Source organism: Podarcis tiliguerta (assembly GCF_965153285.1).
Source record: "Podarcis tiliguerta genome assembly, chromosome: 14".
NCBI classification, from domain to species: domain Eukaryota; kingdom Metazoa; phylum Chordata; class Lepidosauria; order Squamata; family Lacertidae; genus Podarcis; species Podarcis tiliguerta.
This window is the reverse complement of record NC_139547.1, coordinates 554,127-577,170: the sequence shown is the minus strand read 5'-3', so window position 1 is coordinate 577,170 and position 23,044 is coordinate 554,127. Positions and strand designations below refer to the sequence as shown.

Sequence of the window (23,044 nt, the reverse complement as noted above, 5' to 3'; positions counted from 1 at the left end):
TTCAATTCTCAAATCCAAATGTCAGCTTTTCCCCCCACATAGTTCTACCCATTTCCTGATTGTCATGATCAATGGAATTTTTTAAAATTGCAAATCATGCTGAGTTTACAGAGGAGTGCCCCATCGCGCTTGTCTTATTACGCACTGAACATGGATGCTTAAATCTGTGTAATTCAAATTGCTTCTAACAACTGAGTTGGTTGGGTTATTATTATTAATTTTTAAGACATTCCTGCCCTCCCTGTGGGGATGCAGCAGATCTTTCCAAATGCACGATAATTGAGATAATTGGCTGATGTGGTTTCTAATTAGGATGGGACAATCAGCTAACCTTTCACTGACAAACCTCATTTATGGAGCTCAAACATGAAGGGGCACTTGGCATTAGATCTGCTTTTTATAGTAGATTATCCTGTTTCACATCTGCATTCTGTTTGTGCCTGGGCTCCAGAAGACAAAATTATTATTTGTTAATATTTATTAAATTTCCATACCACCCTTCATCCGAGGATCACAGCACAGTTTACAATATAATAACAGAAAAATGCACAACATAGTAACAAACAAAAACAATGCCCCCTCCCCAGTTTAAAATGCCATAGATTGCTTAATTAGCCAAAAGTCTGGGAGAAGAGGAATGTTTTTGCCTGGCACCTAAAGGCACCCACCCCTAGTTTGGAGTGTCACTCCAGAAGGATACCATGGTCGATGGTATTGAAAGCCACTGAGAGCTCAAGGAGAATTAACAAGGGCACATTTCCCCTCTTTCTCTCCTGACAAAGGTCACCAAATAGGATGACCAAAGCAGTTTCTGCACTAAAACTGGACCTAAATCCTGATTGAAATGCATCTAGAAAATCGGTTTCCTCCAAGAGGGCCTGCAAAGATTTCCAGCACTTGATCTGATCTCCGCCCCCCCCCCCCCACCTGCTGGACCTGTGGCCTCAAGTGGACTTCCAGACCAGCACCTGCCTGCAGCTGGGCAGGTAGGGCAGGAACCAACACCCTGGGCGGGCAGCCAGCATTGGAAACACCTGCCTGCCTGCCCAAGGTTGGGGCTGCCCCGAAGGAGTCGTCCCTTTGGGGGCTGCCCTTTGGGGGTGGGATGGGGGGTGTTGTTTTATTGGGGATGGGTTGTTTTAAATTGTTGTTAAATGTTATATGTTAATTTGGATTTTGTATCTGGATTTCACATTAAACATTTTTTAAAAACTTCCCTAGACAGCTTGGAGGTCAGATAACTCCATACCCTCCAACATTTCTCCAATAAAAATAAGGACATCCTAAGGAAAAGTGGGACATTCCAGGATCAAATCAGAAACCGGGACTGCTTCTCTAAATCAGGGCCGTCCCTGGAAAACAGGGAGACTTGGAGAGCCTGGTATTTGTGGGGTGGGGTATTGTTATTTAGGGGCTTTGCTGGGGAATGGTTTTGGGGGTTTTTGTATATATTAGTATTGTTAACTGTTTTAATTATTTTTATTATGTACCTTGTCCTTTTTGCATTGTACTTTACGTTGTGAACCACCCTGAGACCTATGCGTATAGGGTGGTATATAAATTCAGTAAATAATACTATGGTATAAAGGTGGTTGTTTGACCTTCAGTTGTTCTCAAATATTTTGGGGCCACTCCTCCTTTGGTTCCATAAACTCAATCCCTGTGCCCACTCCCCTATCCTATAAAAAACATGAACCAGAATAGCATGTTGCATGACCCACTAAGGAACATAATAACATCATGAAATTCCAAACACTAACAATTGCATATTGATTCAAAATCCAAATAAATCTATTCAGTTGAATTAATTAAAAAAAACCCTGATGAACTTGCCCCAGTGACACCAGCTTTTCAAAGCCTGGTAGTCATTTATACCTCCAGCCCTCCTGCTACCCCTTTGCCTCTTAGCAGCCCCCTAAGGAGACCACTCACCCGTGCAGTGCTGCTCCTACCTACTTAACTAAACGTCTTCAGGGATATTGAAGGAAGAAGTGCAGTATAATGGTTAGAGTGTTGGGCTTTGACCTGGGAGACCAGGATTCGAATCCCTACTCAGCAAGGAAGCTCACTTGAGGTGAACTTGGGCCAGTCGCTGCTTCTTAGCCTTGCCTGTACACCACCTGGAGCTCCTTGAAGAAACCTGTCCTAGCATAGTCTGCAAATTTTTCTTCCCCTAGAAAAGTGGATTCCATGTTTCCACCTCATTCTCGGGGAACTTAGGTTTTTTGTTAGCACTTATTCATATTTCCAGAGAGTGCAAGATCACGCTTCCTTTCACACAGTCCAGAGTCCAGGGATGGTCTGCATGGATGGATGATCAGCCCCTTCCAGTTTCTCACCATTTCTCATTTTCCTAATCTTAAGCCTTCCTTCCCCACATTTCCAAATCAGTTTGGGTTCATTATTATCATTATCACCCTCATCCTCATTAAAAGCACTCATGAAAATTCATCAGCATTTTAGTGCTAACTTCCTGTAATCTACATGCTTTTATATGCAGATTTGTCTAAAATAGTGAAGCTATATTTGTCCAAATAGCAAAGCTATTTCCCCAACTGTAATCTTTATCTTCCCAAATGTTATCTTCTCAAATATATGCATTTTCATGCACACCTAGTCTGAGCATTTTTGTACACACAAAATTCAGAGGAGTATGAGGTTTGATGTATGTATGTGCTGTAGTCTGCATGTCTTTTTCTGAACGTATGGATTAGGTAGGTTGGCCTTTGGATGCAAACTTATTCACATTTCTCCACCACCTGCTAGTAGTCTAGGTTCATTTTTTGTTCCTATGGGAGGGTCAGCTGGCAGCATGCTCAGCCAGGCAATGCTGCAGCCTAAATGGCCCGCTCAAAGCCCAGAGCTTTCATAGAATAGACTCATAGAATCATAGAGTTGGAAGAGACCACAAGGGCCATCGAGTCCAACCCCCTGCCAAGCAGGAAACACCATCAGAGCACTCCTGACATATGGTTGTCAAGCCTCTGCTTAAAGACCTCCAAAGAAGGAGACTCCACCACACTCCTTGGCAGCAAATTCCACTGTCGAACAGCTCTTACTGTCAGGAAGTTCTTCCTAATGTTTAGGTGGAATCTTCTTTCTTGTAGTTTGGATCCATTGCTCCGTGTCCGCTTCTCTGGAGCAGCAGAAAACAACCTTTCTCCCTCCTCTATGTGACATCCTTTTATATATTTGAACATGGCTATCATATCACCCCTTAGCCTCCTCTTCTCCAGGCTAAACATGCCCAGCTCCCTTAGCCGTTCCTCATAAGGCATCGTTTCCAGGCCTTTGACCATTTTGGTTGCCCTCCTCTGGACACGTTCCAGTTTGTCAGTGTCCTTCTTGAACTGTGGTGCCCAGAACTGGGCACAGTACTCCAGGTGAGGTCTGACCAGAGCAGAATACAGTGGCACTATTACTTCCCTTGATCTAGATGCTATATTCCTATTGATGCAGCCCAGAATTGCATTGGCTTTTTTAGCTGCCGCGTCACACTGTTGGCTCATGTCAAGCTTTGGCCTGGTGAACTGCTGGAAAGAGGCAAATGGAATCCCACTCCAAGGCTGCCGTCCTCTGTACATGTTCCTGGATGAAAGCCTCAATGAACACGGTGGGACTTAGCCCCTGAATAAACATGCATAGGATTGTGTTGCGAATCTGGAAACGAGAGGATGTGATTTGTTCTTTTTTGTTTTCTCTCTCTTTTTCTCTGTGTGGTTATTTATGACATCAAATGGGAGGGTTAATAATGAAAATAAAACAAACAAACAAACAAACAAACAAACAAACAGAAAATAAGAATGGGGAAATGTGCTTTGCAAACCAAAGGGGGAAACTGGGGCATTTGGGTGATGTTCTTTTCCACAGATGTCCCCTGTATGTTTTGTGACCAGTGAACCATATGCAAGATCAGAGAAGGATGTTGCACATTGGAAAAGAGAGAGACGAGTCACCTTCCTTCCTCCTCCCCTCCTCCTTGCCTGCAACCTTCCAGTCAATTTTGGGAAGTCTCAAGACACAGCATTAAGGGTAGTCAGTTCCGTTTAAACATAGACAGTGTCCTTTATGTTCCCCCAGCCCTGAAGGAGGCAGCAGAATGGTCCCATTTCCTCATGGATTTGTTTTAGGAATACTGGGGTGACTTCTTTCCTTACGGGAAGAGGAGATGGGAAGGTGGGGGCAGGGGCATTACCATATTTGGCATCATCTGAGCCAAATGAAAAAGTAGGGTCTGCCTCCCTCGCTCTGAGATTTCTTCTCCCCCAATTTAGTTTCTGTTGCGCCATTTTTAACAGATGAACAAAACATTCCTGATGAATAAAATATATGCAGAAGCATTGCAATTTATTTATTTATTTATTATTATCACCTTTACAAGATCACACATAAGAAGATTCGCAGATTCTGGGCGGGGTCGGCTAACGCTTTCTCTGGTGCTTTGAGCGCAGGGCCCCCTGCTCTGCTGATGCCCCAAATGCAAAACCTAATGATGCGGTGACATTTTAATGAGTGTCTAATAGACCATATGAAGCATGAGTGTGGCTATGCTCTTCCTTCCTCTCCCATCGGGTTACATTTCACCCATTGTCACGTAGGGAGACCCACCGTCAATTTAATTTGGCAGCTAAATTTACAACAGCCATTTGCTTTCCAGATGTATAATTTATTTGTGTCACAGGCTATTTATTAAAATTCTCCTCCAGAAACCCCACCCCCGGCAGCCTTTGCACCTTAATAACTTACACATGCTGTTTTCTTCTGACCCTGCCTCCCCTTCCTGCACGCACACACACGGGCACACAGCCATCTTAGGCAGTTCTGGGATGGTCAGTCAATAGACACAGGGGGATACTTGGGGTCCCATTATTGGCCGCTGATTTGGAGGGATGATGGAGTGTCCCTGGCTCCATCTGTACATATGCTCCTTTCCTTTGTCTTTGAGACACTTTTGGGAAGATGGATGAGATCCATCTGTGGAGGAAAAGGATGGCCTGAGGGGATTCAGGTGAATAAAGAATGGCAGGGAAGGGATAATTTGTGGAAAGCAGAGTGTTCCTAGGGAAAGTGGAAGGGAGGCCATTTGGTGGCCCTCAGAGAGACCAGTATCCAACAGTGGGCATCTTGATAAAGATATAGCTAAAAATTAGATAAATGTCCTCATGCTCCTGAAGAATGGCTCAATGCATTGGTTAGAGGTGGGGGGAGTAGTGAGAAAGGAACTTGATCCAGTTCACATATAAAAGCAAATCAACCTAATTTGCACCTTCCCAAACAAAATCCTGCAAAATCTCCAGCCAAGTAATGAGTATAAAAATGCATATACTAGGGGTAAAAGTGGGCCCTTTTAGTGAAAATAATAGAGAGACAATCATTATATTAGGGGACATATAACTGTTAGGTACTGTTATAACTGTTAGGGACGTGGGTGGCGCTGTGGGTAAAACCTCAGTGCCTAGGACTTGCCGATCGTATGGTCGGCGGTTCAAATCCTGAGAACGGGGTGAGCTCCCGTTGTTCGGTCCCTGCTTCTGCCCACCTAGCAGTTCGAAAGCACCATTAAGTGCAAGTAGATAAATAGGTACCGCTTTATAGTGGGAAGGTAAATGGTGTTTCCGTGTGCTGCACTGGTGCTGGCTCGCCAGCTGCAGCTTCGTCAGCTGGCCACGTGACCCGGAAGTGTCTTCGGACGGCGTTGGCTCCCGGCCTCTTGAGCGAGATGAGCGCGCAACCCTAGAGTCGGACACGACTGGCCCGTATGGGCAGGGGTACCTTTACCTTTACTAATTGTTAGGTAAATATGCCTTGCAAAAATACATATAGTAGGCAGAACCGCATACAAAAACCTGCAATCAAGAGAAATTTGCACTAAAATGATGATGAATTTTCAAGTGAACTTAAAAAAGCTCATGTGGAAATGTGAACCAAACTTAAGATTTCATACATGAGAAACAGAGAGAACGCAAAATTGTCAGCTTTACTCATTTCTAGTGTTGGTGCAGGGAGAAAGCTGCTCTCTGTGCCAAAACTTCCAAGGGGGAGGAGCGGTTCCATCCTTGATTGACAGCACAATGGTATCAACCGCTATGGCTAAAGTTTCTTTCTTTCTTTCTTTCTTTCTTTCTTTCTTTCTTTCTTTCTTTTCATACTTACTACCCACAGATCTTGAAGAGGTTTACAATGAGGAAAATCTAAGTATGTTATAAAAAATGCTCTTCAAGGGCAGCCCCAGGAAGAGTGCATTGTAGTAATCCAGCTGGGAAGAAAACCTAAGAGAAACCAAGCTTCTGGAAGTCATTAGCACTGGGAGGTTGTTTGGACAGTTGCTGCTGCATTGGTCCAAAGAAAGGAGAGGCCTGTAACACTGTGGAACAGAGCATGGAGATTTGGCTGTGGGTCAGCAACTAACGTCTCCCCTCTGTCATGGATCCAGGCCTGATTGGCACATGTTTCTTGCCTGCTGACTTCATTACTGCCTTTTCCTGTGCGTTGCTCTGCTCTATCCCAGCCGCCGCTGCCACCATCATCTCTGCATATATTCTGACTTTCAGAGGATGTCCTATTTAATTAATGGTAATTTCACAGTCAACGGCTTTTGCGTTCTGCATGAACAGGGATAAGCATTGCCAGGCCGTTGGGGGGGGGGGCTCTTTCATTATGGTCAATAAGGACATTCATTAGTCATGGAATCATGATTCTATCATCAGATGCTAGGCCTTTGATGCTTGCTTCATATTATGCTCAAGCAAACCCTCTCTTTGTGAAATTCATTTCCCTCTCCACCCAAATCTGTTAGCAATGTTTAGAAAACCAATTAGAGCCATCTTTGTTCTTCTCTCATGCTGCATTACAACTATTTGGCTCAAAGAGGCAGTAAATCTTGACTTGTTGATGAAATGTCCATGCAAAATGCTCTGGTATTTTCTGGGACCTCATATAAGGAACAGACAGATCTCAATCTTGATGTGTGCAGATGATTTAGTGCTCTTCTCTCTTTCCCAATTGGACCTCAAAAATCTTTTGGAGGTGTCCAACAAATACTGTAAACAGGAAAGCCTATCTATAAATTGCTCTATGACAAAGTTCTTCATTTTTGGCAGACATGGATCAGCAGCCTATAGAATAAATTCACTCATTTAAATAACTGGGTGTACTCTTTAATGAATGCCTCTCTGGGAAGTATTATACGGAGGCAGTGAAAGTCAAAGCACAGGGCTTCCGGGTTGGCGCGGCTGGATAATGGCAGATTTCTCCGTCTCGGAGGAAACCGCTCTCTGAAAAGAAGGGTCTGACTGCCACGGCGAGGCGGAGACCCGCAAAAAACCATGGTCGGAGGAAGACCATGGGCTTGGGATTCGGCACGTGCCTTTTGCGCCTCCCCTACTCGCGGGGAGACCCGGTTTCGGGGCTCTAGAGCGACGTGGGGTGAGTGGCACGGCACATTGAATCGATCACTGTTTTCGGGGAGTGAAGCCGCACAGCTGTTACCAGAAAGCGCCAACTTTTCTTGTGGACATTTGGACTTAAATAAACTTCGTAAGTAAACGGAATTGGATTACAAAATTTTTTGAATTTGGCATTTGAATGTGAAGGTTTAAACAGGAAGCCCACCTTCCGTTTTGTAGAAAGATCAAAGCAAAGCCGCTTTAAGCTGGAGCCTATGAAAAGCACTTGGCAAAGTATAAATTTTCATCATTTAAGCTTTTTAAAACCCCCCTCGGAAGCAGGGGAAGAGGGGGAGACTTCTTTGGTGGATGTTGGAGACCCGCAGGACAGTTAAAAAAACACGACCTGATTCACTACCGTCTCAAGCCTGGGATCGGGCTGTCAAAAAGTTGTACAACTTAAAAATAACAATAACGGAGGAATGGAGTATATCTTTATGGAAGGACGATCAGAGATTTATTTTTCTAGGTACTGATTTTGTGGTATTTGGAAGAAAAGGAGCTGATCTGTAACTTTGTAACTGAAATTCGAATGGAAAACAACTAAAGGAAACTGTGGCAGATAGGGGGCGTTCAGAAATTGCGACTGTTACTGCTCTGTTACATCTTTGGATGGAAAATTCCATGGAGCTGGCAGACGAGTGACCTTAAAGGGCAGTAGATAACTTTGGAAAAACAAGAAAAGCCTGGGAACATGGCTGATAGAATAATAGCTCTGTTGGAACAAGTTATAGAGAAAGTGGGCATTCTTGAACAGGGCATCTCTGATCTGAAGCGAAATGTATCTAGTTTGGTACAGAAAACAAGTAATTCAACAGGTGCGGTTCGGGAAGTGGAACCAATTTCGCAAGGACGAGCATCGGAGAAGAGGATGGGACAATCAAAACCGGTTCTGTTCCTGCAAGAAGAATTTTATGTGGAAGCCCCAATATTAGGGCCTCAAATTGATGGACATAAATTTAAGTTTGAAGCTATGGAGGTTGAAGGACTGACTTGGAGAGGCAATGCCCCACTTGAACTGAGTAAAGCAGCATGGATGATCAATATGTTGGAGGGTGGCACAGCGGGAAAGTTTGGAAAGATGGATTTCTTTAACCCCAAAGAGACTGTGGAGTACGCTTTGGAATATTGCTTGGTCTACAAAGTGGAATATGGTGTCTGGGCAAGCGTGCTGAAGAGGATTAAAGGAGACGTCGGGAAAGAAGTTTTTTGGGACTCAATTTTAGGCTGGGAAAGAAACTTGCGGACAGTTCATGGAGATGATTTGAGAGCCTCGGACATAAGGGAACCAGGCTGAGGGAAATAACCACTGACAGGAAAGACTGATAAAATTTGTAAAAAGGACTGACAGAATCCGAAACCAGGGGGAAGAGATGGTGGGAGAAATTGGGTACTTTTAAAAATAGTATTTGGTATATCATTGTATGATTAAGAACTTTTGGGGGATGGTGGAATGATCTATTTGGCTTTAGTGGAAATAAGATAAAGATTTGAGATATTAGGATTCAAGGGTATAAGATCTAAGGTTTTTTCCTTTCTTTGTTTTTTCATTTAGTGAATTGGAGTATGGACAATTTTTTTAGATGCTTACTTGATGGGAGAATAAGATTTAAAGGGATTAAGATAAATAAGTGAGTAAGCAGTGAAAGATGGAAAGAATTTGCTGATCCAATTAATAACTGGAATACAAGAAGGGAGGTGGGAGGAGGCCGAAGAAACAAGTTATTGAAAGATGGAATTTGAAAAATGGAAAATTTTTCTTTTTGAATGTTTTTCTTTTTTTGTTTTCTTTTTGTGTTGGTGGGGTGGAGGGAGGGTGTTTCTTTTATCCATTTTTGGGTTTTTGCTTTTTTCCCCTTTTTCTCCTTCTAGTTTGTTGGTATTTGTTTTTTTTGCTTTTGTAACCTTGTCTTTGTGTTTGTGGAAAATTTAATAAATATCTTTAAAAAAAAAAGAAAGAAAGTCAAAGCACAGAAAACCATAGGAGCTTTCCATAACTGCTTTCCATAACTGAACTCTGCCTTGCTCTTGAATAAATGTCAACTAAGGTATTGGCTCTTCTGGATAGAATCCAGATGGAACCTGTAACTAAACAGAAACATCAAATTTTCCCCCATGTTATCCATTATTGAGAGTATTTTGGAGCTAGTTATCTGACCAAACTCTCAGCTGCTTCCTTAAGAAATGCCTTTATTGAGTTGTGCTTCCAAGTCATGCCTATTGCAGTCTTGGATGGTTTCTACAAGAAGGTTCCATATTCAGGCAGACATTGCATTTGTGGTCAACCTCAGGTGGAACACATCACTCAACATCTGTTAGCCTGACCCAAGAGATTGCTTTCTGAAACCTATGTTCACACAAGCAAGCAGGTGCACCCTGGCAGAAATGGTCCATTTTCTTTTGAGTGACAATAATAGCTTCATAACACAGAGAATGGCCCTCTAAGCACTGACTGCAAAAAAAAAAAAAAAAAAGGAAAAAAGGAGTTAGGTAAAATCACTATATAGTGTGGTGGTGGTTCAGAGGTTTCATTTATTTGAGTTTGTTGGTGTCTCTGGCAACCTCTGTCTTACATCCTGGATGTTGGCTCATATTATGGATATATCATGATCTATATTTTTTGGTGTGTTAGGGGACGGGCAGTATCTCTGACATTGTGCTCATTCTTGGGGTAGTTTGTCCACCTTTGGCTCCTACCCTGCACTTAGCTCACCTGTGGCTCCTAAAGCTGTCAGCAGCCACGCCCTGGGAAATGGCGTTGACTGGCTGGCTAATTCAGGTGAGGGGAGCTGATGGGTCTCAGACCTTCAGTGATGTAAGGGCTTCCTTTGTGTGTGAGGACAGGCTCCAGGGGATTGATGGAAGGAGACCATTGGTGGATCCAATGGTCAAGCAGGCAGTTTCTGCCCATGTTGTAGAGGGAAGAGAGGGGCAGAAGGAAAACTTTGATCCTAAACCTCTTCTGCCTTGCAGCTATACTCATTCATGAGAAAGGCTTTGGGAGTAAACCCAAGGAAAAATCTGCACCTGCTGCTTGGCAGGAGATCTTCAGGAGAAGAAAAGCCTAAGGAGTAAACCCTGAGAAATCTGGAGTGGAGTCCCTAAGAAGGTTGGATGGTGCCTTGTAGGCTTCCTTCCAGCAACTCCTGCAGCCAAGCGGGAGCCCAACATCTTGCTCTGCTTTCCTTTGGACAGTGAGGATGGCGGGAGGGTCTGGTGGCCTGGGGAGGTCACTCTGGTGCTGCATACGCTGCAAAAACAACAGCAGAAACAATGCAGGAGGCAGCACTTACGAGGTTGTTTTATTAGTACTGGTGTTGTGTATTTGTTATGGCCTTTGGCTAGAACAATAAACTGATAATGTAGGTTTGGCAATCCACCCCTATAGCCTTCTATGGGAAGAGCCCTGCTGGACCAGAGCGGGCCAAGGAGCAGGACCTGAGCGAAAGGGCAGCTCCACAGTCGCCATTCACAGCACCTGATATTCAGAAGTATACACTGCCTTTACTTTTATTTTACTTATATACCGCCCTTCATCACAAGATCTCAGGGCGCTTCACAGAATAAAATACAAGGTTAAAACACAAGTGAATAGTTAAAACGAAAACAACAAAACAACAAGCCTCCCACAAACACGTTGAAAAGCCCGATGAATATGAATCCGCCCAAGGCTTCCGACAGCCAAGGCGGCCCAGAGCCGCCAGGGCTAGGAAGCCCCCTTTTGCCCTCTCCTCTGCGGAAAGGCCGTCGAAGTTCGTGGCATCTCTCGGCATCCATGGTCCAGTCCTTGGGGAGGGCAGACACCCACCTCTCCTGCCCCTCCTGGATAGCGGCTTCCCCTCGGCTCCCGAACCTCCCTGCCTCGGTCTCCCAGCTGCAAAGGCGGCCACGATTGGCGGGGGGGGGGGGGTGCTGGAGAGGAGCGAGCGACTCTCCTTTCGGGGAACCCCCAGGCGGCAGCTCCCGCGCGCAGGCTGGCTGCCGAATGGCGAGGGGCAAGGGATGATGGATGGGGTGGGTGCTTCTGGGAACGGAGGAGGAAGGCTGCGGGTGGGTAGGTGGGTGATGGATGGGGGGGTGAGGGGAGAGAAGAGGCAGATGGATGGGTGGAGGGGAGGCTCCCTGGGGGGGAGCGGGGGGGGGTGGGCAGAGCGGAGAGGCGGGGAAAGCGCAGAGACACTTGGCCACCTCGCAAGGTGCCTGCACAGAAGAGGGAGAGAGGCAGAGAGAGAAGGAGGCAGAGAGAGAGGGAGACACTCAGACAGACGGACGGACAGACAGAGAGAAGCGCCCGACGCTGCCTGCCTGCCTGCCTCGCTCGCCTGCCCTTCCCCTCCTTCGTCGTCGGGTCTCCGGGGCAGCTTCTTCCCCAGCGATGCCCAACTTCTCCGGGACTTGGAAGATGAAGAACAGCGAGAATTTCGACGAGCTCCTCAAAGTCTTGGGTGAGCAAGGAAGGGCAGCCTTGGCCGCTGCGCCCGGCGCTCCGGCAGCGCTTGGAGGGGTCGGGGGGCCGGGAGAGGCTTGGCCGGGGGACTCCAGGGGGCGGAGGGGCTCACCCATTCCCCCCACCCCCAGAACACCGCCCCCAGGTCACCGGCCAGGCGGACCTTCGTGCACACGTTTACACGGGAGTCAGCGGCGCATTGGAGAGCGGGACGCGACTGGAGTCCCTCGGGGCCGCCGGGTTCCGGGTCTCCCCGCGTCCGGGAGCGCGGCATCGGATCCGGACTATCTCGCTCCCCGGTCGGGGAGAGTAGCTGCCACGCCCCGTGGGGCTTTACTCCCAGGTAGAAGGTGAACACGGTGGGTTGAGGCGAGTTTACTCAGAAGGATCGCCGCTGTGCTCACCGGGGCTTACTCTCAAGTAAATGAGCGCGGGGAGGGGCTCAGGGGGGAAATCAGAGCGGGGGGATTCTCTCTCCCTCTCTCTCTTTGGGGATCGTTTTAGAAAGGGGGGGGGCAGGCTGAGCCTGTGTTCCTGCAACGTTTACATGAACACGTTGAGACTTACTCCTGCGAATGGGCGGATCTGACAATTTTTGTTTCTCTCGGTTTTTCCACTCTTAACTTCACATTTCCACTTTTTTTTTTTTAAAAAGTCATCTTGAAAATTCATCCTTTTTTTTACTGAGACTTTCTCCTAGTATACTCATGACTCTATGCTATTCTTGCAAAGCAATTTCCCTTAATACAATGCCTTTTTGTATATTAGATACCTGAACACATGCCTTTTTTACACACACTGGACTCTGGGATCCACCTCTTTAGGTTCAAATCCCCAGTCCAGAGAACCACAGTGCAGATTCCCAAGGATTGCTTGTGTTGTGGTTCTTGTATTGTTTCGGGAAATGGGAATTAAGGCGTTGGCCTTAACAGGTGGACTGAATTACATGTCTGCCCCATCCCCACTTTCCCCAACCCCCATGTCCACAGCCTCTGCTCGCAAGCCATTGGGGAAGGGCCCTAGTTAAGCCTTAAAGTACCTGCCTGGCAGGCAGAAGTTTGCAGGCTCAGTCCCCAGCATCAGCAGAGAGGGCGGCGAGAGACTTCCTGCCTGGAACCCCAGAGAGCTGCTGCCAGTCAATGCATGCAGTACTGAGCAAGATGAACCAGGGGTCTGACAGGGTCGGAAGCAGCGGTGCTTCTGGATGCCAGCTGCTGGAAACCACAGGGGAGGAGAGAGCACTCTTGTGGGTTTCCCCCAGAGAGGCATCCGGCTGGCCTCTGTGTAGGGTTGGAAGGAACAGCCAAGGGTCATCTAGTCCAACCCCCTTCAATGCAGAAATCATAACTAAAGAATTCCTAGCAGATGCCCCAACCCCTGTGTGAAAACCTAGAAGGAAGGAGAGCCCCCCCACTTTCCCAGGGAGTCCATTCCATTGTCAAACAGCTTTTATTGTCAGAAAGGTCTTTCTGATGTTCAGTTGGGATCTCCTTCCTTGTCATTTGAATCCATTGGTTTGGGTCCTCCCCTCCAGAGCAGGAGAAAACAAGCTTGCTCCTTCTTCTGTGTGACAGGACTTCAGATATTTGAGGCTGGCTATCCAGTCACTTCTCAGTCTCCTCTCTTCTGAGCTAAACACACCCAACTCCCTCGACCATTCCTCATAAGGCCTGGTGTCAAGACCCTTAATCATCTGGGTTGCCCTCCTGACCCAGCAGGCTCTTCGTGGTCGTCTTATGTCCTTTCGGCAGTTAACTTTGTGTTCAGCATCATGGTTCCTCCTCCTTGGTTTTTGCCCAGGGGTCAACGCCATGCTCAGGAAAGTAGCCGTAGCTGCTGCCTCGAAACCACATGTGGAGATCCGCCAGGAGGGGGACCAGTTCTACATTAAGACCTCCACCACCGTCCGCACCACCGAGATCAACTTCAGAGTTGGCGAGAGCTTTGAGGAAGAAACCGTGGACGGGAGGAAGTGTCGGGTAATAAATAACCGCTGTGTGTTACTGCCTTATTCATTTAAGGATTTTGTACTCTGTTTCCCCACTCTATCAATTTATTTCACTATAAACGTATTCCTATACCACCAACTCATAAAACTTCAGGGCAGTGTGCAACAATCAAAAACACTATTAAAAACACAAATGATTATTCAATGGTTGATTTAGCAGCAGCCTAGGACTCAAAGCGGCTTGCAGGTAAGAAAAAAAAACATGCAAAGTGCACCATTTAAAACAGGTTAAAACTTCAGAGAATAGACATGCTGAAACAATAGTCACAGGGCAAAACCCACCTGAAATTGAGCCATTTCCACCTGACCAGAGCTGGCCCACCCCTGAGGTGGGTGTGAAGCTCCTCCGTCAGGCAGCGGAGGCACCAGAGGAGCTTGATGCTGCTCATCGCCCCTCCCCTGGAGCAGAGAAGGCAAGCGGCAGTGCCTTGCAGAACAGACTGGCAAGGGTGGGTGTGTTCTGGTGACAACAAAAGTGGGGGTGAGGGGGGGCACGGGGGCACATTCCCCTTTCGCCTCAGGTGGCCAAACAGGATGGGCCGGCCCTCCTCTGAACATCTGGAATTCAGCAGGGACAATGCCTTCCTGATTTGTAACAGGAGGCAGTTCCACAGAGTTGGGCCCACTGCCCAGAAGGCAGGATACTCTGCTATTCATTTATTCGTTATCACATTCTTATCCCACCTTACCTCCAAGGACCTCAAGGTGGTATACGTGGTTGTTGCCACTCCCCATTTTACCCTTACAACAACCCTGTGATGTAGGTTAGGCTGAGCTCCCAGCAGGACACTTAAACAACAATCCCACCTTAGAATTGTAGTGTTGGGAGGTACCCCAAGGTCTGTGATTTTATGACTCAAATGTCATGTATTAATGTATAAACAGAGATGCAATTCTGAGCTGGCTTTCAGAGGTGGAAAACAAGCTCTGGCTCTTTCCATCAGGGCTTACTCTGAGTTGTGGGGTGCTGACGTGATTTTCTGGGTCTAATTCATTAATCGTGTTCCCAGCAGACTAGTAGAGATTGTTCACTGCCTCTTTGCTAACCTACCTCACAGGGTTATTGTGGGGGTCAAATGAAGAGGGGGAGAACCAGGCACACCACCTGGGAGGAAAGATGACATATATGCAAAGCTGAGAGGCGTCTTGTCATCTGGGCAGTCCAGGACCTCCAGACACCCTGCCCAGGCTTGCACCCCACCTTCAGTGCAGCTAAGGCAGAGATTTGACTTCACCCTCGGAGATGCCCTCCTTTGCCTCTTGAGACAGACCGATGCCAACAAGAGTTGGCATGCAGTCCAACACTATGCTGCCCAAATCAATCAACATCATCATGGGGGGAGGACTAGATGACCCTTGGGATCCCTTCCAACCCTAATCCAGGGGTTCCTTGCTCTTGCCATCAGCCACATAAGATGGGTCCTTTAGAGAGTTGGGACAGATTTCTGAGAGATCATCCTGATTCCAGGGGCAATTAAGGACCATAAAGGCATTGCTGATTGGGATCTCTCCAGTCCAGAGCATTTCTTATTCTAGAAAAGTATTACATCCTCAGGCTGCTACATTTTGATGTGCCGGGATGTGTTTTATCTGTTTGTCACTCAGGGGTGCCAACTTGAATAAAATATTGTGGGGACCAGGTAAGGTCCACCCCACATAATGGATGGCATGAGACAGCGCTTGAATGGCAATGAACGTCAGCTTTGAGGGGGCCCAGCCCCCTCAAATATTTTGTTGGGGGAGGCAAGTCCCCACAGCCCCACTTTCTCTTTTGTGTTGCGGGGGGCGGGGGCGGGGAGGAGAACATCCTGTTATCCTTTATAGCCTTGAATTGATGAGCCTGGATCACACCGCCCTGCATTTTGTTCTAGTTTCCTCAGCAGCAAAGTGTCCCATGAATATTAGGACAAAGGCATTGCTACCCCAGCCCCCCCCCGCCTCACCCCTCCCATTGTTGTCTCTTGTTTGTTAATCAGAAATTCCTTTCCTTCTGGTGTTAGCCTTTCGTGGAGTCAAGTTGAGAGGTACAAAATAGTGACAATAATAGCCGTTAGGGAAAGTGGATGGCTCCTCATGGATCCTGACATACAAGAGGCCATTTGCTACCATTTCTCTGCTTCAGCTGTTTACACAAAGAAATTTTGCCTGGTTTTTGGGACTGTTTATCCAGCCTTCTGCACCCACCACTTTGAATTGCTGGCTGTCTAGTGGTTTGAGTGGTGTGAGGTGACTGGTGGGCTTTAGGGCAGGGAAAGACAACCTCCAGGCTGCTGCACTTGGGGGCTTCCTAGCTGACCCCCAAGCCTCTTCTTCTGGGCTCTGCCCCTCCTCAATTTCCACCTTGGTTGGGGTGTATATGTGTGTGAATAGTTTTGAAAGGCTGATTAGGACCCTACCCTGGCAAGCGGGTGGGTAGAGGGGTCCAATCCAGTTTGACCCCGTGCACCTACCAATTGCACCACCAACGGAAAAAATAGTTAAATGGATCAGGAGTGCCCTCTGTGACCAATCTGCTGCACTGCTTGGGAAGGGAAGTCCTGGCAAATGAAGCCCTTTCCTTGCTCTGTTCACTCTCACCTGCATGCATAGCACAGGTGAACCATAGCAAGGAGGAAGAACAGCTCTAGGATATGGGCAGTGGGTCCCTTGCTCTGGTGTGGGCCTGGCCAGGTGACCTTCACACCTGCAAACATATCAGACCAAACCAAAGCCCACCCCAAATCTGTTTCATTCAGCTGGTAGTGGCGCCTCTGTCACTCTCTGACTGAGCAGATGGAAGCCCGCAGAACTGTTTTGGCATCACAAATGAGCAACTACGAAATGGATGACATCCAGTTTCTGTGAGGGAAGGTAGCATTGAGACTTTGATGGGGGCAAGATGAAGATTGAGAAGACAATGCTGTTTAATCTGGATTCTTTAAGCTTGTCATGAAATAATGCAGCTAATCCCCCCCCCCCCCGGATGTGCGGATTGTGTGTGGGGGGGTACTCTTTGCTTACAGAGTTTAGCCACTTGGGAGACTGAAAACAAGATCTATTGCAAACAAACTCTTCTGGAGGGAGAAGGCCCCAAAACATACTGGACGAGAGAACTGGCTGGAGAGGAGCTGATTTTGGTAAGAAATTTTAATTTTACAAGGTTGGGTCTCGATGGTAAGGGTGGACTTTCCTGGTACATAGAGAAGAAGCCCCCTTTCCCCTGTTGTATTCATGCACTGATGGGAAATGTGTGACCCTCCAGATGCTGGTGGACCCCAATTCCCATCAGCCCCAGCCAGCATGACTAATGGTCAGGGGTAACGGAAGTTGGAGTCCAACAAAATTGAAAGGGCATCATAATGTCTTGGAGCAATACTGCATTTTTTTGGGGGGGGGGCAATTAACATGAAAGTCTTTTGCCAAGGGACCCACCAAACCCAGGGTCAGCCCAGTAGGGAGTGGCAGGAGTCCCGCTCCCCTCACCTACAGAATACCCTTTGTTGTAAAAAAAAAACAGACCCAGAACCCTCTGCATTAGAAGTGGCTCCATCATGTCTCTCAAGATCTTCAATTCTAACCTCCACTTTATTTATTTACTTAAAATATTTACAAGCCTCACTTTCATAAAAAATATGACAAGGCAGAGTACAGCATTCAGACACAATACAACAGCCATAAAAACATCAGAAATACAGCGGGGGGCGGGGAGGTTGGTTAAAAAGTTAGATTGCAAAAAAATAAATTTAAAAAATTGTCTGCACAGTTGTTGATAAAAGATTCCAAAATGAAAAGCAGGGCTGACTCCTGCTGGACGACTTCTGGCAAGGAGTTTCACAGGACAGACAAAGTTTGGTCTTTGGTAAAAGCCAAAGGAACCTCAGCCTACACACACACACACACACACACACACACCCCGCCACAAGTGCTGCATCAGAAAAATGCTGTGGTTGAGGAGGAGCAAAAGGACTCAGGCGAACCTCCAAGGTCCTTGGAAGCTCTGCTCTTGCAACTTCTGTGTCAGCCATAGAAATCTAAAACCTTTGGGAGAGGGAGTTTTTGCAGATTTTTATTTATTTCATAAAAGTTATATGCCACTTGACTGAAAAGAAAAACACCCTTAAAACAATCTACACTAAAAACAAGAGCAATTTACAACAATAAAACATACAAAAAGTTTTAATATGAAAACATTAAAATTCACACCAGCATTTCTAAGCACCTAAACAAGCATCAGCAGGCAAGCTCCAAAAAGAATACAGTGAAGGTGCCTGCCTAAAATCAATAGGCAGGGAGTTCCAATGTGTAGGCGCTGCCACAATAAAAGATTCGCAGGAACAGGTATTATGTGGCACCTGCAGGAATGCTAATGCCACTGACTGAAGCAGCTGAGTGGGCAAATGTGGGGGCAAGGCCACCTTGTAGGTAAATTGGTCTCAAGTGGCACAGATTTTGGAACATTCTCCCCCCCCACACCCCCTCCAATCTCTACTATGACCCATTTTCACAGGAAAGAAACTACCACAGGTTGCCAGGTATTTGAATAGTGAATGTTTCCTTAGATAAATTACAAATAAGTTCTCCTTCCCCACCCACTACACACACAGACTTTACTTTCCTGATGAAAGCAGCCTGAAGCCAAATTTTGCAGAGTTCGTTCATTTTTTAAAAAAATAGTTTTATTAATTTCCAATATACAACAACCACAAAAAAGAGGCGCGGGGGGGGGGGGGAATACAAAAACAAAATCCCAACTCCCAACCCCACTTCTCCCTTCAGAATGGATCGATTTAGTTAAATTTTGCCAAAGTCCAATCTGTGATTTTGGTAGTTGCTATTCTTCAGGGTTATCAGGAAGGTGCTTTATAAAAGAATGCCAATTGTCTACATAATTTGTATTATTCAGTGCATGTAATCTCTTTGTCAATTTTTCCAATACAGCAATAATGAGAGATACAGAGATGGTTCAATCCTTTCCAATTCTGTGCCTCTAGTAGGTGTGCCGCTATTAAAAGAAAAATAATTAGTTCTTCATAACAAAGTTCAGATTGCCCTTTAAAAAATAGTTAACAATCCCAAACTTGAAGTACATTCCACATGTTACAGCTTATTTCTGTAAATCCCCTCTGCCAGGAGGGCTTTCTGTGTTCACACATCCACCACATGTGAAGTGTGGTACCTATACTATTGCAGCCTCTCCAGCACAATGGTGGGGTAGTTTTATTAATATAACTACACGGTAATGGTGTAGTAATTTAAATGTATCCAAGTTGAAACTGATTTAGCCCACAAATTATACCAATCCACCTCTGCAATCTCTATCCCTGGATCAGATTCCCTTTGTTGTTTCACGGAGTTGCATCCTCCAGTTGCTAACTCATTAATTATTTAATAGAGTATACATACATACATACATACATACATAAAATAAAAAAATTCAAAGGATGTTAAAGGTCTTGTGGCATGCGCTTTAATTTTGGTTTGATATGAAATACTTTATTCATTGACCATAAAGCTGTTCCCATTTTTCTCGTTGTTTGTTAGCTGAAGCATTTTCAAATAAATAAATTAGTCAATAAAGGTCTTTCTCTCTCCATTTCTGAATAACAGTATTTTTCTGTTGTATCAAAATTGGGTGCAGTACAAAAGGTATCAATGGAGAGACTGAGGGAGTTAATGAAGGTGCCCACATCTTCTTGCTTTCAGAGCTGACTTTGTGCATGGATTTATTAGAGAATCAAAAATGTTTTTATTATGTATTAAACACGGTAGACTCAGTACTCTATATATTTCTATCAAACTCCATTTGCTGCCATAGTTTCTCATTTGTGTTGTGTATTATTCCAATTGCATTTTGAATATGACATTTTTATAAATGAGGTAGAGCAAGCTCCCTACCCCCACTCCAGACTGCAGATAGATCACAGCTAATTGTAATCTGGGTCTTTTACCCTGGTGTACAAAGTTTACTATCATCTTTTGCCTTTTAAAAAAATTCTCAGTTGAAATACAGATGGATATATTCTGAAACAAAAAGAAAATTTTTGGTAGAACCATCATTTTCACTGAGGACCCTCTTCTCATCCTTTACTTTCCTGATGAAAGCAGCCTGAAGACAAATTTTGCATAGTTCACAGATCACACCAAGGGGGAAGAAAGGTATCTCCAAATCAATTACCATCCAAATCCAGAGGCTTTTGAGCAGTTTGAAAGAAAGATTCATAAGCCCCCTCCTCTCTCTCTCTCTCTCCCTGAGGGGGAAAAAACCATGCCTCAGCTGATTAAAGCCAGTGAGCTGTGGGGCACGGATGAATGAGTGAACATTTTTATAAGTGGCATTGCAGAATTGTGAAATTGAACGCGGCTGGTGAGAAGGTTCAACACACAGTTTAGAAGCTTTGATCTCCAGTGGCTGTGACTTTTCAGACTTTGTCTCTGCTGAGCCCAACCCTAATCCCTTGAACATTGCCACACCCACCCACCCACAACAATCTTAAGGATGATATAAAAAGCCGAAGTAGCCATGCTGGCAAATTGAAAAATCCATATTCAGGCAACACCTTTATTAGGTCACTCAAAACATTACAAAATAGGGTGTTGGCTTCGGGGTCCCTGAGAACTCTTCTTGATGTAGCAGCCATGGAGTGTGCTGGCATCTAGTCAATCTTAAGAACTTCCGATGGTTGTTTTCCAGGCACCTGACTTCAGTGGGCCCTTGCCAGGGGCCGAGTCTTTCATGTGGCAGGTCCTGCCCTGTGGAACTCCTTGCCAAGTGGGAATCTTCCCTGCTTCCTTTTAAAAACTGTGCTCTTCAGAGAGGCCTTGGGGGTTTGCACTTGTTTTTAACAAGTTTGCTAATATGCTGTTGATGCTTTCACTGATATTGTTGTAGTGCTGTGTTTTCACAGCACCATTATTTTTCTATGAAAGACAGAAAGAAATAAAGGGAGGAGGAAGGAGGTTTCAAGTTGCCCTCAAGATGACTGAGAAAAACACACAGTAGTAGCTGGTCCATACCTGAAAATTCTGGGTGGCATTCAACTAAATTTTACTCAGTCACCCTACTTAAATTAATGGACCCAACCTAGCCATCTTCATTAATTGCAATTGGTCTACTCTGAGTAAAACTTAAGTTGAATACTGCCCATTAAACCCAGGTGTTAGTCAGATCTCTCTAAGAGGTCCTAATTCTATGGGTTATCTCAGTATTAACATGGGTGTAGCATTTCAGTGATGCGGGTGGCGCTGTGGTCTAAACCACTGAGCCTCTTGGGCTTGCTGATCAGAAGATCGGCGGTTCGAATGAGTGCCGCAACCCCAGAGTCGTTCGCAACTAGACTGTCAGGGGTCCTTTACCTTTACCTAGCATTTGGTGAAAGTGCTTGTGTTTTTCTAATGGGGAGCAGACAATGATGATGCTATCATTCCTTGCCCTTTCTGAGCAGACCCCCTTTTCCTCATTGCTCTTGCCTATCCTTGTGCCCCAGTCCCTCTGGGCCCAATCCATGTCACTACCCAAAGCAAGAGAACAACACCCTGCCACTTCCTGGCAACAGAGGGAGTCTTGCACCCTTTCTGCTGTCTGATTTGCTTGGAAGTGTCTCTTTTTCTGTTCCCCTCCAGACTTTTGGTGCGGATGATGTCGTATGCACAAGAATTTACGTAAGAGAGTGAAAAGTACCAGCCACCATCGAGCGGGTGGGGGATGAAGAGATGGATTAACAAGCAGATGTTGTGTGAGAGAAATCCTGTGCAGTAAACATCCCTGTGTGTGGCCTACAGAGCAGCCTCGTACGTGACCATACATGTCATCTTGAATCCCAGTCGACCAGCCCATGCCTTGGGCTTTTCACTCTGATTACAAACCCTAGTCCCATTAGAATTGTGTCTCTCTGTGTGCTCCTCATCTCTTTTCCATTCTTTTACTTTGTGTTTTGTAGTTTACAAATTTGTATGATTTGAGCAGTAATTAAATTTATTGAACATAATGCCCAATGCTTTGAAAGGGTTCCCCTCCTCTTCTTTTTCCTCAGCACAAGCACAGCATTCCAGCTAGCCAACAGGATGTCGTGGCTATTGTGGATGAGGGTGGCCCAAAGGCTCAGGCCTCTCCTTGAGCTGGAGACCCCTCAAACCTGCAGGGTTTCTGAGCAAGAAAATGAACTGATCAGTCCTAGGAAGCTCTTAGACTGAGTCAGGCCAATGGTCTCCCTAGGATCAGCATTGCCTACTCCGACTGGCAGCTGCTCGCCAGAGTTTCAGGCTGGGCTTTTCCCCAGCCCTGCCTGGAGATGCTGGGGATTGAACATGGGGCCTTCTGCATGCCAAGCAGATGCTCTGCCACTGAGCCAAGGTCTGTCTCTTGTACGAAGGCTTTCAGTTCCTTCCAGCAATGAAAACTTCCAGAGTGAACTCTGCAGGGCTTTATCAATAGAGAGCCTGGTGGCACCTTAGAGCAAAGTGTGCCAATGTGGAAACCTCCAGATGCTGCTGGACTCTTCTTCTTAGGCGATTACTCATAGCTGAGTAAGATTGCCTTCCATAAACACGGTTTTAACAATGAGTCCGGGACTGTGGAGGCCAATTCTGGATCCACATGTCCTTCCAGTGGGGACTACAACTCCCATCAACCCCAGCCAGCAGGGCCAGGGCTCAGGGATGATGGGAGCTGTAGTGCAGCAACATCTGGATGGCCACAGGCTTCCCATCCCTAGGTTTACCTTGGGCTCCTCCAAACTCTTTGGCTCTGCAACACTTCAGGCATGCTCTACCCCAAACGAGAGACCAGAGTAGCTTATCATAGCCCAGCTGGGTCAGATTGAATGTCCCTCTGGTCCAGCATCCTTGACCCAAAGAGTGTCCAACAGATTCCTCCTGGAAACCCACAAGCAAGGAAGGCAACATCTCTCATCACTGACTTGAGCCTCCTACGTCCAGGGAGCTATCACAGCCAACATCATTGACAGACCTACCCTGAAGCGGCCTACTTCCCCACTTCAGAGGCATCTCTGACAGCAGCCATTGCCCCATCTAATGCTGAGCTAATTGTGCGGAAACAGGGTTGGGAACCTGCAGCCCACCAACGCTCACCTTGGGCCTGCAACTGGGGCAGATGGGAGTTGGGAATCCAGCCACGCCTGCTTCCCATCACCGAGGAAGTCTTTCTTT

At 46.1% G+C, this 23,044-nt stretch overlaps 1 protein-coding gene across 1 annotated transcript; it reads left to right on the top strand.

Annotated features, from left to right (window-relative positions):
• The first annotated feature begins 11,579 nt into the window (after positions 1 to 11,579).
• Positions 11,580 to 21,864, top strand: CRABP1 (cellular retinoic acid binding protein 1). The gene is made up of 4 exons (XM_083412855.1): positions 11,580 to 11,890; positions 13,693 to 13,871; positions 16,903 to 17,016; positions 21,500 to 21,864. Exons 1-4 carry the CDS (start codon positions 11,821 to 11,823, stop codon positions 21,548 to 21,550), a joined length of 414 nt encoding a protein of 137 aa, XP_083268981.1. The 5' UTR covers positions 11,580 to 11,820; the 3' UTR covers positions 21,551 to 21,864.
• Positions 21,865 to 23,044: the final 1,180 nt, after the last annotated feature.

Excerpts from the sequence above, each read along its gene's own strand:
- CRABP1 (XM_083412855.1), top strand. The coding sequence starts at position 11,821 with ATGCCCAACTTCTCCGGGACTTGGAAGATGAAGAACAGCGAGAATTTC. Across the intron at positions 13,872-16,902 it reads TGGACGGGAGGAAGTGTCGG|AGTTTAGCCACTTGGGAGAC; the intron begins GTAATAAATAAC and ends CTTTGCTTACAG. Across the intron at positions 17,017-21,499 it reads CTGGAGAGGAGCTGATTTTG|ACTTTTGGTGCGGATGATGT; the intron begins GTAAGAAATTTT and ends GTTCCCCTCCAG.